A 13,565-nucleotide genomic window follows, 5' to 3' on the forward strand; every position below is an offset into this window, starting at 1 on the left:
TATATGTCTGCATGAAAGTGCTTCTTCAGCTGAGAGGAATTATCCTTCTTTTCCATTAAAGATTTCGTGTGCTGCAAATAATCTTTATCTGAACTCACTTTGTCCTTTATATTAAATCAAAAAGAGCTCATTTTCTTTCCATAACTTCAGTATACCCGCTCTTCAAGAAATTGCAGATATTCTAAAGACATAAAGAAGGCGATTGTAGGCCAGGCCCTTCCAAGTAGTGACACTAAATCTAAAGCAACTGACTTCAAATGTCCCTTCACAAATGAAAGCATCAATGACTTACGTAAGAACAGAATCTTACTTTTACTCCCAGACATACAACAGCCATATGAATGCTGAAAAACCCCACCCTATGCAGGCTCTATTCAGCTGACTCTATTACCTAATTTCCAGGCAAATTCTCTGAGAAGCAAGCTATGATACCACTTGCAAATTTACTGAAGTAAGCAGTCACAGGCATCATGGTTGCTTGAGCAGCAATTAGATGAGTTCTATAAACTCTATTTTTTCTAGCTCATACTGAACATCAGCATGCCATTAAATGAGGCAGCCAGAGAAGAAGGACACATTACACAGTATTACTTTGCCTCTGCAGCATATGATGACAATACTACATGGAAAATGGTCAGCTTATAGAAAAATAACAGAAAAAGAAAGCTGAGCCCTAAAATTCAACTTGTGGTTTTAGACACAGAAATTGTATCCAGTTTTAATTAAAAAAAAAATGACAATCTGCAATGATCACTACTGCCTCAATCTGAAATGGGAAAGGATAAGTTACCAGAATGCTCAGGATAAGAAGACAGAAAAAAGGCAAGGATACAAAAGTAGGTGTCTGAACTGACACAAGTCACAAACAGTTTAATACAAAGAAGTGAAATCACCATGGAGTCAGGAAAAGAGGTGTTTACGTAAAGAGAAACATTCTCACAGAAGAAGCAGAGCAGAAGAAGACAACAGCTTGGTGACATCAAAGACAAACCCACTGCAAGGAGAAACAAAGGCTGACATCTCCCTTACAGACTGATGACTGCAGGAACAGCAGAGACCCAGCTTGTGCTTGGCATTATGAGGATACTCAGATAAGGTATCTGTATAGTGTAAGTATAAAATGAGGATACTCCCAGGCCTCTTCTGTCTAATAACAATGAGCAAAATAAACCTGTGGCACTAAAGGTCTGCACACACCATAAAAGACGTGCAAGTAAAACTCAGCCCAAATCTGTGAGGGTTACAAGAGGTGCTTTGAGAAACTTGTGGCCTTAACTGAAGGTATTCACATGCACAGGTGATTCAGCTTCTAGCTCAGAAATGTTCCTTCGTTTAAAAAATCATGGCCAGCTTTGCCGATTTCTTAATTGATACTAAATATTATCCCTAGGTTATATTTTATACTTCAGGAGACATCACAACAGTGAAAATTTTGTTTATGATACCTTGTGTTATAGTTAAAAGCCCACCACTCACAGAAAATGGTGGAATTCTGTGGTCTGTCAATCCATTTATAAACACAGCTACAAAAAAATAAAACAGACCATTATAGTGAAATCGACACATTTGGGATCACTAATCATTGTTTGCAAAACTAAATTCAAAATTTTGCTAATGATGAAGTGTTATCAGAGGTTGACCACTGTGTCATTTTCCTGGTTTCAAAACAGTCCTATAGTTAAATAAGACACTGCAACACTTTGCATATTTCCCTGCCTTGCACAGCATCGTTAAGCTTCACATCTGATTGTCTCATTTGACACAAAAATAGCAAATAATAAATATTAATCCTCTCTACATGGGATGGGTGGGATAGAGACATTAAAAAACACCCAAACAGTAGAAAGGATTAAAAGGGAAAAAGAAGACACAGATGGGAAACACCATTGAAGAATATTCAAGCAAAAAGTCCTGGAAAACATGTGGGAAGAAAGAGGGAAAAATTTACATAAAATCAAATATCAGGTAAAGTTAATGAGTGCCTAAAAATAAGAGGAAACAGAGATGAAAATGCCCTCAAAATCATTGCTAACTCACTACAGAAGGGGCAAAACTTACAACTCTAAAATTAATAAAGCAGGTATTTTCTTACCTTTATAGATACGACCGAGTCCTCTGTAGTCCATTTGGTCTGAACAATTGAAAACAACAACATACTTTCCCAGGCATTTGCCCATGTCTTTAGTTGTCTCTGTTTTTCCTGTCCCGGCGGGTCCTGCTGGTGCACCACCCATACTCATGCCCAGGGCCTGTGCCAGAGTGATGTAACATCTAAAGACAGAACAAACCTGTGAATCTTTTTCTACCATTAATTACCTGAAAGTCCATCAATGCAACCACAACAGATGCATTATCCAGATCAGGGGAAGGGGGCGGAAATGTATTTCCATGTGGTGAGTCCTCAGTCACCCCCCTTACACACTGTGAAGCTGAGTTACCAGGACCAGCTTTGCTCCATCTGCATCAGCCATGACTGCAACAACCCAGGAAATCCACAGGACAGTTCTAAATGCTGAATACCAAAACACTGTAATATTGTGATTTTCTCAGACTATCATACACCCTTCTTCCACTACAATGTGTTCTCATTCTGCAGCACACAGAGCCATTGCCACATTTCTCGCTCCCTCCTACTGTCTCCCCAGAGCACTCATGATGGGCTCTCTGATCTGGCAGTAGGAAGGCACAGAGGCTGGAAGCACCTCGTGTTCCTGACATTTCCGCAGCAGCACGTCAAACCACAGCAGTGCTGCCAGTCATGAGAGGCCTCTGAGTTCCAGGAGAGCAATGGATGAGAGGAGAGATTGCAATGGGAAATGGAAAAAGAGGAGGAATCCATGAGACTTATGATCATCTTCTGCTTCAGCCTCCATCCTGGGTTGAGATCCTCAAGTTTAAGTCTCAGCCTTCCCAGATGGTGTGGAGGTTACTGAAGGGTGTAAGGAAGCCTGTTGTTCTAACCTGCAACGCTCCAAAATCACAGGAAGCACATTTTGGCACTGTGAAGCTCAATAGCTTTATGATGTATGTGGGGAGATAAAATGGGCACTGGAAAAAATCCCAAATGATAGCACCTAGTATGATTTCTTATGAAACAACAGAATACTCATTCCAGTATAATAGCAGTAAGAATGCTTTATCACCTCATTACCCAGTGATCAGTTAAGAAGCCATCATTTAACACATAAAAAATACCACTCCTAACAATTCTGCTACTGAAAATGAGGTAAGGACAAAACGACTACAGAGCACAGGTTCTGTATAGACCTTTCCCTTCATTTTTGGTGTATGCCATGACATGGACTGTGTCTGATATGATGTGTAGGAGCATTCAATTTCAGTGCCACTATCTTAATGCAATGTACTACCAGCTGTGTGTATTTATCATGTGCTTAGGGAAACTCTCTGAACATGAAATCATTAGCCAAACAGCACTTGACTCCAAGCTGATTAATGGAACAAAGACACCATTACCTGAAAATTTGCAGAAGATTAGACAATTCCATGCAGCAGTATTATAAATAGTAAAATGGAAATAGCCCATAAGGGAAATAAAGTCTGTTGCTGTGCAGCACTGCTTAATATTTTTATTATTTATTATTTTATTATAAATATTATGTACCATTGTTCACATAGGTACATAAGTTTCCCATGTGAACACTAGGAAACATCTCTGCTTCAAATACCCTTTCAACATGTGACAGTGGGTAGTCTCCAATCCCTGCAGCTTTGTTTGGCTCTTCCAGATTTGTCCAAAGAGAGATATGCATGTTCTTTCTGTTGTTGTCGTTGTTGTTTTTGTTATGGTTTAAACTCATTTAAAGGGTTTGTTTTCTTCAATCACGTCACCCTGCACTAATTTTCAATCTTGTGTGACACAGCACCTTGCAGAATCGTAATATACTCTATGTCCAGTTCCAGTCTAGCTCCTGGCTCTGCATGAAACAAACCCAAAAAAACCACACCACGTGCCTGAAAGCCTTTCCAAATGCCTTTTAAACTCTTGGCAGCCATAACCACTTTCATGGCTGCATTTTAATTCTGGAAACAAATTTTGAATGACAACATTTTTTTGATACTAGCTCTCCTGGCGGGTTAAAATATTTTCAGTGTGTTAGTGCTGCCATAGCCACTAATCAACTGCATGTGTACTGTTGCAAACAAACCTCTGTCTAACATAGGAACAGTAGGGTGCATAACATAGAATTTGGGAGGTGTGTGTTAATTATTAAAAGCCAGGTATCCACATGCAGAGGTTTGTCTTTCTTAAATAGCTCACAGGGAGTAATTTTAGTTCAGAAATAGGCAAAAATCTGTATTTTCATTAATAAATAAAATTTAGTAGGACCAATAATGCAAAGACAATTCCAATATTAACTCAAGATGGGGCTTTGAGCAAACTGGTCTAGTGGAAAATGTCCCAGTCCAAGGCAAGGGGGCTGGAACTAGATGCTCTTTAAAGCCCCTTCCAATCCATTCTATAATTCTATAAATGGCTGAAAGTGCAAAATATTTTGACATTTGTATCCATATATAAAAGAACAATCTCTGGCATAGCAAATACATCTGACTCTTGCCTCACTAAAGCACCAAGCACTTTAGGAAAACAGACATCTGATGAAGTTTATACTGTGCTGTATAACTAATTCTCCAGCAATAAAAATTTCACCTTATGACTGCCCTCAGAGTTTTTATGTGTTTGTAATCCTGCGATTCTCCACAGGCCTTGCTTAAAACCATACTGGCACTAGTTATGCAATGCTATGTCTTGAGTTACTGCTTTTTCCTACAGGGTGACTTCAAAATAATCACTTGCTGTAATTCCAAAGTCTCATGAACTACCTGCTTATTGAAAGCAGTAACACATTGGTGTTTAGATTGACTCTACTTAGGCTGGTGAAATGTATGATGTTCAAGCATATTTATCTTGAGAACAAGTGCATTTTTCAATGTCCATCACAGCTCATTTATCTCAAGCAAGCACTCAAATTCAACCTGCTTTTGATAGCTGAATACATAAGCACTGGCCTCTGCTGTTCACCGGCGATATTGCAGTATTGTAGTGCAACCTAAGTAATTCTGATGCATGAAAATGAAAATAATTAAGTCAAAGGAAGTATTAATAAATCTTAGGTCCAATACTATGCATTTAATTCCTTTTAAAATACCTGTCAGTTAAGGGAGTTATAACAAGCCTGTCTGTACAGCCCAAGTATTCATTGCAGTAGGTGAACTCTACATCGGTGATTTTGATAATGCATTTGTCCAAGTCTTCAAGAAAATAAAATCGAGACTGTTTTTGCCATTCAAAATCAGATGGAGATTTAATGTTCATACGGACCTATTATGGAAAAGAAAAATCATTAATATAGAAATGAATCAGTAACAAATTAATCTTTAATTCCATACAGAAAAAAAAAAAGTCTGCTTCATATAAATTCATGACCTTGAAGAATGAGCACAGAATCTGCCAGGAGCCGAGACACCCAGAATTATCTTTTCAAACCTATGTCTATGACATGCTCTGAATCTTCTGTCCACTTTGATTTTCCTCAGATTTGGGCACAGAGATTATGAATTGTGTCTTACAGAGATATTGAAAAACAGTCATGGAAAACACAAAAAAATGACCAGTACTGGCTATCTTGCGTGGTAACTGCACCATTACTCACAGAAATAGTAGACTGTGCACAGTATTTGAATCCATTGTACAGACATCTGAATGCTTGTTTATTAGGGTTGTATTTTTCAGTATGAACTTGCCACACACATATTTAGATTTGTGGGTATTAATAAATTCATTATTATTGACACTGGATCCCAAAAACACTGGCCTCTTACCGAAAATATTGCCCTGGTTATTGGCCTTACAAACACAGTGTAAGGTGAAGAGGAGGTTCTGGAAACTCTGCCACTTCCCTCTCCTTTATCTCAATCACTAAAGGATGTACTTAGCAGAGAATACAATGCTTTAAGAAAGAAAGCTATTATTATATATAAAATTTAAGAACTCTTTCCCCAGCTTTCCTCCTGACTTTTTATTTCATATACAAAACCTACAAATTAAACCAATTTTCCATAATTTTATTATAACATGACATTAAATTGATTAAGAAAATAGTTATGAAGATAAGTTTAATATTACAGGCAGAGGACAAAACCCCATGCTTATCTTAGAATCCAGCAGTTTTCTTTCTAGATTTCAGTACTTTTCTTGATTGTTGCCTATTTTCTTTACACATGCACTTAATTTTTATCTTCCTAACATACATTCATAAATTAAGCTATCATTATAAAATTATTGACCTTTGCATCATTCAAGCCTTTTTAAAGTACTTTACTTACATTTTTATAATTATGCTTTCATTTATTCAACATCCTTATCTAAAGGAAGCCTGATGCAACTCAATTATCAAAAACATTAAAATATTTGTTATATTCATTGCTGCTATCCTCTTCAAATATATGAAGCCTCACTGCTTTTACCTTTGAATAACTATTACCTTAAATCAACACATAGGCTGGATCAGAAATCACAAGATTGACAGGAATACTAAAGGGAGTTTTTTACATTTACATTTCAATCAAATAATGCATTAAATTTTCAAATTGAGAGGATAGTTTAATTTTAAAAGTTAAAGTCTTTTGCTCATGGTGAATTATTGCGTGATGAGAATAACAACCATTTAAAAAACTGAAGTCTAAACCTATATAACACCTATAATAAAAATTATATATTACTTTTATATCATAATATATAAAATATATAAAGATATTATTATATATATTAAATACATATAATATAAATATATGTTATATTTATATATATAAGTATATAAATAGATACATGAAATATATATTAAAAAATTTAAATAACCTATATAAAAACTCACCCTTCTTACTGCATCGCATCTATATTAAATCAAACTAAATCTGATATTCTCTATCAGAGCAGTAATATCAGAGTTACTCAAAGAGAATAGATTCAAGGTTTGCTTATAATTTTTTTATATGTTCAAGACCTTCCATACAGAAAGACCCTTGATGGTTTTCCAAAACTTACCAAATCATCAAAGATATCCTTCTGGTGCACATGAATGGTGATTAAAGTTTCATATTTTGTGCGCTCCATTCTTGTCAGATTGTGTGTTGCCATGTCAATCAACTCATTTAAAAGTTCCAAGAACTTCTGATTTGTTGTGTGCATTACCTTTTCCACAAGTAAGAATGATCATATTAATACAAACTCCATTTTTATTCCAATATTTGGAATTTAAAAATAAAAAAAAAAATAAAATTGAAACATCCAGGCTTATAATATCCATATTCTGCTTTATATTTATTAGGCTTGGAATTCTAAAGTTGGATTTGCAGGCTAACTTCCATTCATACATTCCTACCCAACAGAGTACAATAAGGTTATATCTAGATGAGCAGGTCACACTGTAAGATTTTATTCCAAGACTCTTCCTCCTTTTACTACACATTACATTTTCAGCTGACTGCATCCCTGCATATATTCAGAACCATCAGTCAATGATTTTGGGTAGTATATATCCGCTCAAGCTGAATCTAAGCTTTGGGGAAACAGGAACCTGAAGATCTGTCATGTCCTTTAACCAGAGGAAGGGGGAAACATACCATAATTTTAGATGCTCAATAATAATTTATTTTGTGGTACCAAATCTGTTACAAAGTTCTACAAATACTGACTATACATTACTGACTTAGGTAAATAGTATCAGCCTCTGCCAGTGATGCTCCTGGTACACAAGTAAAAGCACTGAGATTTAAGAAAGAGCAGCTCATTTATACCACTATTCCAAATGTGTGACAGAACAATCACACTATCTTTCTGCAAATACATGCAGAGCCTAAAATTCACACAGTGTGATAAGAAAGAAATGCTAAAAACATTGTTAAAACTAACAGAGAATTAAATAACCTCCACATCCCCCAAACACACACATGCATTTCAGCCCAAAAATTTTCTTGTTAATTCAAAATTCTTGTTTTCTTGTTAATTCAAAAGAAATTTTGTACCTAGTTTTTCTATGAACTAGAGTGGACTAAGTTTAGTCCACTAGGTTTAAAGGCAGGTTTACGCCCTTTTTAAACTTTGAACAATGAAGAAAATGTAGCAGCACATGGTTTTCTCCATAGTCTAAGCCCTTACTTTCATACAGTACCAAAGTACAGCATGGACTTTGTCCTGCATTTACTTTTATAGTAGGATGTTGGTACTCATTCTTTGTTCTATCTCACTGTATATTCCTGATTATTTGCAGTTTGCAGCCCTTTAATTCACATCCTCTCTTTCTTCTTTCATAGATTCACTGTTAGGAATAACACTTTGGTTGTTAACAGCATCTTCTCCATGTGGTTGAGAGTAAACCAACACCTCCTGAAACAGATTCTATTCTTCCCCTTCCCTAAAAAAATAGTTCATCAACTGAAGGATGTTATACATTTGGATAGAGTACACCAATGTCCACAAAGCAGTTACTTCCCCAAAGTTCAGGATTTTTTATTTCTTTTGAAATTTGATTTTGTGAAAGTAATGAGATGAGATTCCCCCTATTCCCAAACTAAGAAACTGTCCCTTCCCAAGATGATTGCCCTAACAAAACAACAGAGAAAATTGCAGGATTAGGAACAATTCTAAAGCACATGCTGGGGCATAATGAGGAGGTGTGACTCCTTAACACATTTTTTATTGTTCTGTTTTCCTGTTAGTTTATTTCCTATTCTGGGTAATTTACTAGTACTTTGTGCTTTTTCCTACATGTTATTTTTAACTTTTCACAATATGTACTGTTACAAACAATGCTTTTAATAAATCCCCAAAGATTCATTAAATACTACCTTTTTGTCCGTTTTGGTACTGTTCAGTGCCTTCTCTGCATCTCTGGTCCAGATAATTTGAATTCCCAGAAGTCCTATTTGTGCAGGAAACATTGCCTGAAAGTCATACATCTTAAATTCTGAATCGTTAATGGCCATTGATGCCTGTCTAATGATGGTGTGGATTGTTTTCCTAATCCCATTCAGCAGCTGACCTAACCAGAATTCCACATTGCCCTGAAATAAACAAGAAAGTACTTTTAGAGAATTAGTTCATGAATAATTCACACAGAGCAAGAGCTCTACGTGACTTTTTTCCCAGTTCTTCCTACTCCCATTTCTGTATTTGTTATTCTCTAATTTTTAAAATATTCCTTTCCTCTTTCTGCTCCAATGCCCTGCTAGAGATATGTGATGGATTTGGCACTTCACAGCAGTACTGCTGAGAAAACAGGTAAAGCAATCGTTACAAACTGACACAAATGTCCTGTCCCTTCTACTCTTTGCTCTTGCTGTTCACATTGGGAGGTTTTCATTCAGCTAGTCAAATAATAGCATGCTGCAATACTGTCTGCCTCTAAAACATAAATCTACTTTAAATCAAGTCATGAAAAACTGCAATATACACTTTCATTACCTGAGCTAAAACTGGTTCGATAATATTGACCTGTTCTCCTTCTTGAGATTCAAACAATAAAATCTGGTCGTAGTTTTTTTCATGAAATCCCACTCGATTAACATTGTCAAACAAACTTAATAAATGTGCCTACAACAGAATCAGAAAAAAAAACCTTCATAAACTGATCTAGCATTCTTTGTCTTTAAATGCTGTGTTAGAATACACTGCAAATCTTTCCATAAGTGAAAGAAATTCTCTAAGATAAACAAAAAAATCCACCACGGTCTTCACTAGTAATATTGACCATAAGAATACTATTGCTTTATTGCTTGTACCTGAATAGTATGGGAATCAGATGCTTGACCAAGGATTTCCAGAAGAGCAGGGTCAGATACAAAAAAAAATCTCGGAAATATTAACCGCTTTTTTTCCAAATAGCCAGTCAGTGATTTCTGACAGATTTCCAACTGTTCCAGCAAATGTGGTAGCAGCTGTGCCAAAGTCTCATCTCCAACACAGCACTGCACAATGTCTGATGTTTCATGGGCTCTCTGCATAATTCTCTGCCATGACTTATCAATGTTCTGAAATCTTCTGGCTTCCTGAAGTAAATGATAAATGCATTAGATTTTCCTCATGTTTGTCATTTTCTAAAAATTAAACAATTCTATCAGACAAGGTAACAGTTTAATATTTCCCTTTCTGTTTAAGTCTTCTTTGGAGGAATAATGTATGAATATTTATAGGCATACTTATTATTGACCAGAGTTCAAATTGCAAGAGAAAGAGTACAATGGGACAGCTCTGGAAATGTCTTACTTCATGTTGGGCACCAAAATTTTCGATAAAAGGATTCCAACACAGATGAGAAAACTCAAAAAGCAGCATTCTCGGAAATTACAGCCTTCCTAACAGCAATACACAATGTCATGTAAGCTCTTAGTAGCAACACTTCATGAACAAAACCAGTATACACAGTCTGAAGCTGTGTATAGACACAGTCTGTACATTACAAGTGTTGTAGGTGAAGGGAGACAAATTCTCAGACTGGAAACTGAAAAATAAATATTTTTATACACTAGATATACTGACATTAAAAACTCTTTCTCCACCAACAACAAATGAAATCATATCTGAGAGCTAGAAGAGACCTTAAAAGAAGATCCACAGCAATTTGTCTGTCACAAGGCAGGATCATACCAAAAATATTTATCTGTCTTGTGTTTAGTGATGCTCAATGACGGAGATTTAGAAGCCTCTCCAGGCAATTTTTGATACTGGTGACTCTCTTCTATTATCTAAGCTACATCAGATAACAAGAACAAGGTTTATTCCTTCCTGTTGAGAACAGGCCTTGAATAAAAATATACATTAAAATAAAAAAATTATCACTTCTTTGCTTCACTTTTTCCTTTTCCTCAAGCCAAATAAGGCTGGTTTGTTGACTCTTTTCTTGTGCCTCATCATTCCTGGATAGTTCCTCATTCTTACCACCCTATTCTATGCTCTCTCAAATTTGTCAGTGTGTTTCTTTGGCCAAAACCAGCTACAATATTTTAGTTATTGTTTGGTTATCAATGTTTATGCATTCCACTCTTCTGCATTTTGCACACCAGCAAGCTAAAATGCATTTTCTGATAGTACTATCAGAGACAATGGCAAAAAACTATCAAGATATATGGCAACTACTGTTTTTCCTCTACCCACAAAGCTTCTTGCCCACCCTAAAAATAAATTCAATTTGTTCAACATGTTTTGCTTCTAACAAATTAATGTTGACTGAACATTATTCATCTCCTTAATTTCCAGATGCAGTTTCTTGTTGCAATGTTCATACAGAGCTTGCAATTAAGCCCACTCCTCATTACTCCTCCACCAAGCTGTTCCTTCTCCTCCTTCATCAAAGACAGCCACTACATTTGGTTTTTTTTCAGAATATTGGCTCATGTATCTGTCATCCTTGGAAGAAGTAGCTTTAGCAGCATTTGCTCATCTGCACAAGGTGCTTATTGATTCTCTGATAAGCACTAACAACTAAATATATCTCATGGAAAAAAAAAAATTCTTATCTAAACAACAATTAAAAAAGCTTTCTTTAACTTACAAAAATCAATCTTAATTTGGGATATTGTAAGCCTTTAATTATAAAATATGTGTTCTGAAATAAATTAACATCTAATAATTTCCCAATAGTACCAGTTTTGTTTAGTTACACCATTTGATCCAGCACAACTCAAGTGTGGTCTGTTAGAACTGTGTGAAAACCCCTCATTAGGAGACACAACAAAAAGGATGATTTTTTTCCCTGCTATTTCTCTCTTGTTTGGATTATTCCTTATATCCGGTGCAGCTACTGCCTTGGAAGGTCGTCTGCCTTTTGAAGAGGTTGCAATGTTCCCCACAGATTAGCACATGTACAGTTCCCAAGCCTGGCAGCATGTCTCTGTGGGACTTCATTAAACTGAGTCCTAGCAAGTACAGAATTCATATACAAAATCTGTCATTCTATTATTACAGCTTATAGCCTATAAACATGTGCACACAGGAAGAAAGGGATATTTGTACATATGGCAGAAGTGATAAATCAGTTTTGTGCCATTAAGCAGTTCTGAGCCCTGTACTGATTCACTAATATTGTACACTGACAGGAACATTCCAGCTTGAATTCCAAACAATTGTATTCCTGTAGGTTTCACCAAGTTCTAAGCAATTTTTACACAGACAGATCCTAGTTTGGCAAAGCTTCTCCTGAACTGCCTATGCACAGCCCACAAATCTTATAACTTATATATATATATATGTAAGTTTTATATATATAAGATATATATATATCTTATATATATAACATATATATATATATGTTATATGCACTGGCAAATAAACCCTATGATGTGGCTAATCTCCTGGTACAACACATTATTATCATACATCAATATACCTGAGGTAGTTGTTTTGCAATGTCTCCACCAACAAACACAGCTTCAAGGTAAATCCACAGGTTCTGTACAGTCATCCAATTTTCAATTATCTCTGCAGTATTGGTCAGCTTTTGAACCCATTGTTGTATAGTGGACTTAAAAGGTGCATTATACCTGCATGAACATGAGTTAAAGGGAAGAAGAACCTAAGATGATAATTGTTTACTCAGGGGATTGGTTAGATTTATGCAGTATGCACATTTATTAAGATTTGTACCGGTTGCTCATCAGTGACCCCAGCATCATGAGGCTATCTTCCACCAAAGCTATTTTCTCTGATATATCTGATCCTTTCAGAAGAAGTTCTCCACAAGTTTTGAATTGGCTGAAACTGAAAGTGTAAGTACTCCATTCACTGATGATATGCTTCAATTTTGCTTCAATATCCTTTTCTTTGACAGCACTGATGCAGATATCCTGTGTAAAATTAAAATAGTAAATTACATTCATCTAAGGCTATTATAAAGCACATTTATAAAGACTATTAAAACATATTGGCTTGATACAGATCTCAGTGTAAACTCAGGCTAATGAAAATATACATTGCAACACCTCAAAGTTATCAGGTTTAAAACAAGATTATATTCTAGTACTTGTAGTAGGTATATTTAATGGGCTATACTCCATCCTCATTGCTACTAGCATCTTACACACACAAAATTCACTGAGCCAGTGAATCTGCAGAAAGTATTTGCCTCTCTGTATGTATTAATATTTGAAATCAAATAAACTGACAGAGGAGTTTAAAGAAAATAAATACTGCCAATCAAAACCAATAAATATTCCAAGAGCAGAGTCTAGACTGACAACGTAAATGTGTGCTACTTCTTGAAGATGGTGAGGACATGACTATCATAAAGCTGGTTATTTCATCAGAGATAAAAAGATCAAACACTCAGACTGGATCCCAAATTCTGGTTCAGTTGTACATCAGATTCTATCACAGGTATAAAGTGCTTCCTGAAGTGTAAGGCTGGAACTCTGAACCTTTCACAAGGAAACAAAACCTTTCTTGTCCAGGAATTGGGTACAGCAGAGGTTTGATTTAATGGTTTTCCCTTAAAAATGCTCATTTTTGGAACAAGACAAAACAGGTCACTACTCTGGAAATCATATAGATTTAG

The 13,565-nt window shown here is 35.8% G+C and overlaps 1 protein-coding gene across 1 annotated transcript in view; it reads right to left on the minus strand.

The window, feature by feature from the left end:
- Positions 1–13,565, minus strand: part of LOC131575534 (dynein axonemal heavy chain 5-like) — a 149,094-nt gene that overhangs the window by 97,581 nt on the left and 37,948 nt on the right. The window contains exons 34-41 of the mRNA XM_058831122.1: positions 12,659–12,858; positions 12,402–12,555; positions 9,799–10,065; positions 9,482–9,610; positions 8,866–9,081; positions 7,064–7,210; positions 5,169–5,341; positions 2,093–2,271 (exon numbers count right to left, since the gene is read on the minus strand). Of these exons, the coding sequence (XP_058687105.1) occupies positions 2,093–2,271; positions 5,169–5,341; positions 7,064–7,210; positions 8,866–9,081; positions 9,482–9,610; positions 9,799–10,065; positions 12,402–12,555; positions 12,659–12,858 (1,465 nt within the window). The remainder of the gene's footprint in view (positions 1–2,092; positions 2,272–5,168; positions 5,342–7,063; positions 7,211–8,865; positions 9,082–9,481; positions 9,611–9,798; positions 10,066–12,401; positions 12,556–12,658; positions 12,859–13,565) is intronic.

The sequence above is a fragment of the Poecile atricapillus genome, chromosome 2, assembly GCF_030490865.1.
Source record: "Poecile atricapillus isolate bPoeAtr1 chromosome 2, bPoeAtr1.hap1, whole genome shotgun sequence".
NCBI classification, from domain to species: Eukaryota; Metazoa; Chordata; class Aves; order Passeriformes; family Paridae; genus Poecile; species Poecile atricapillus.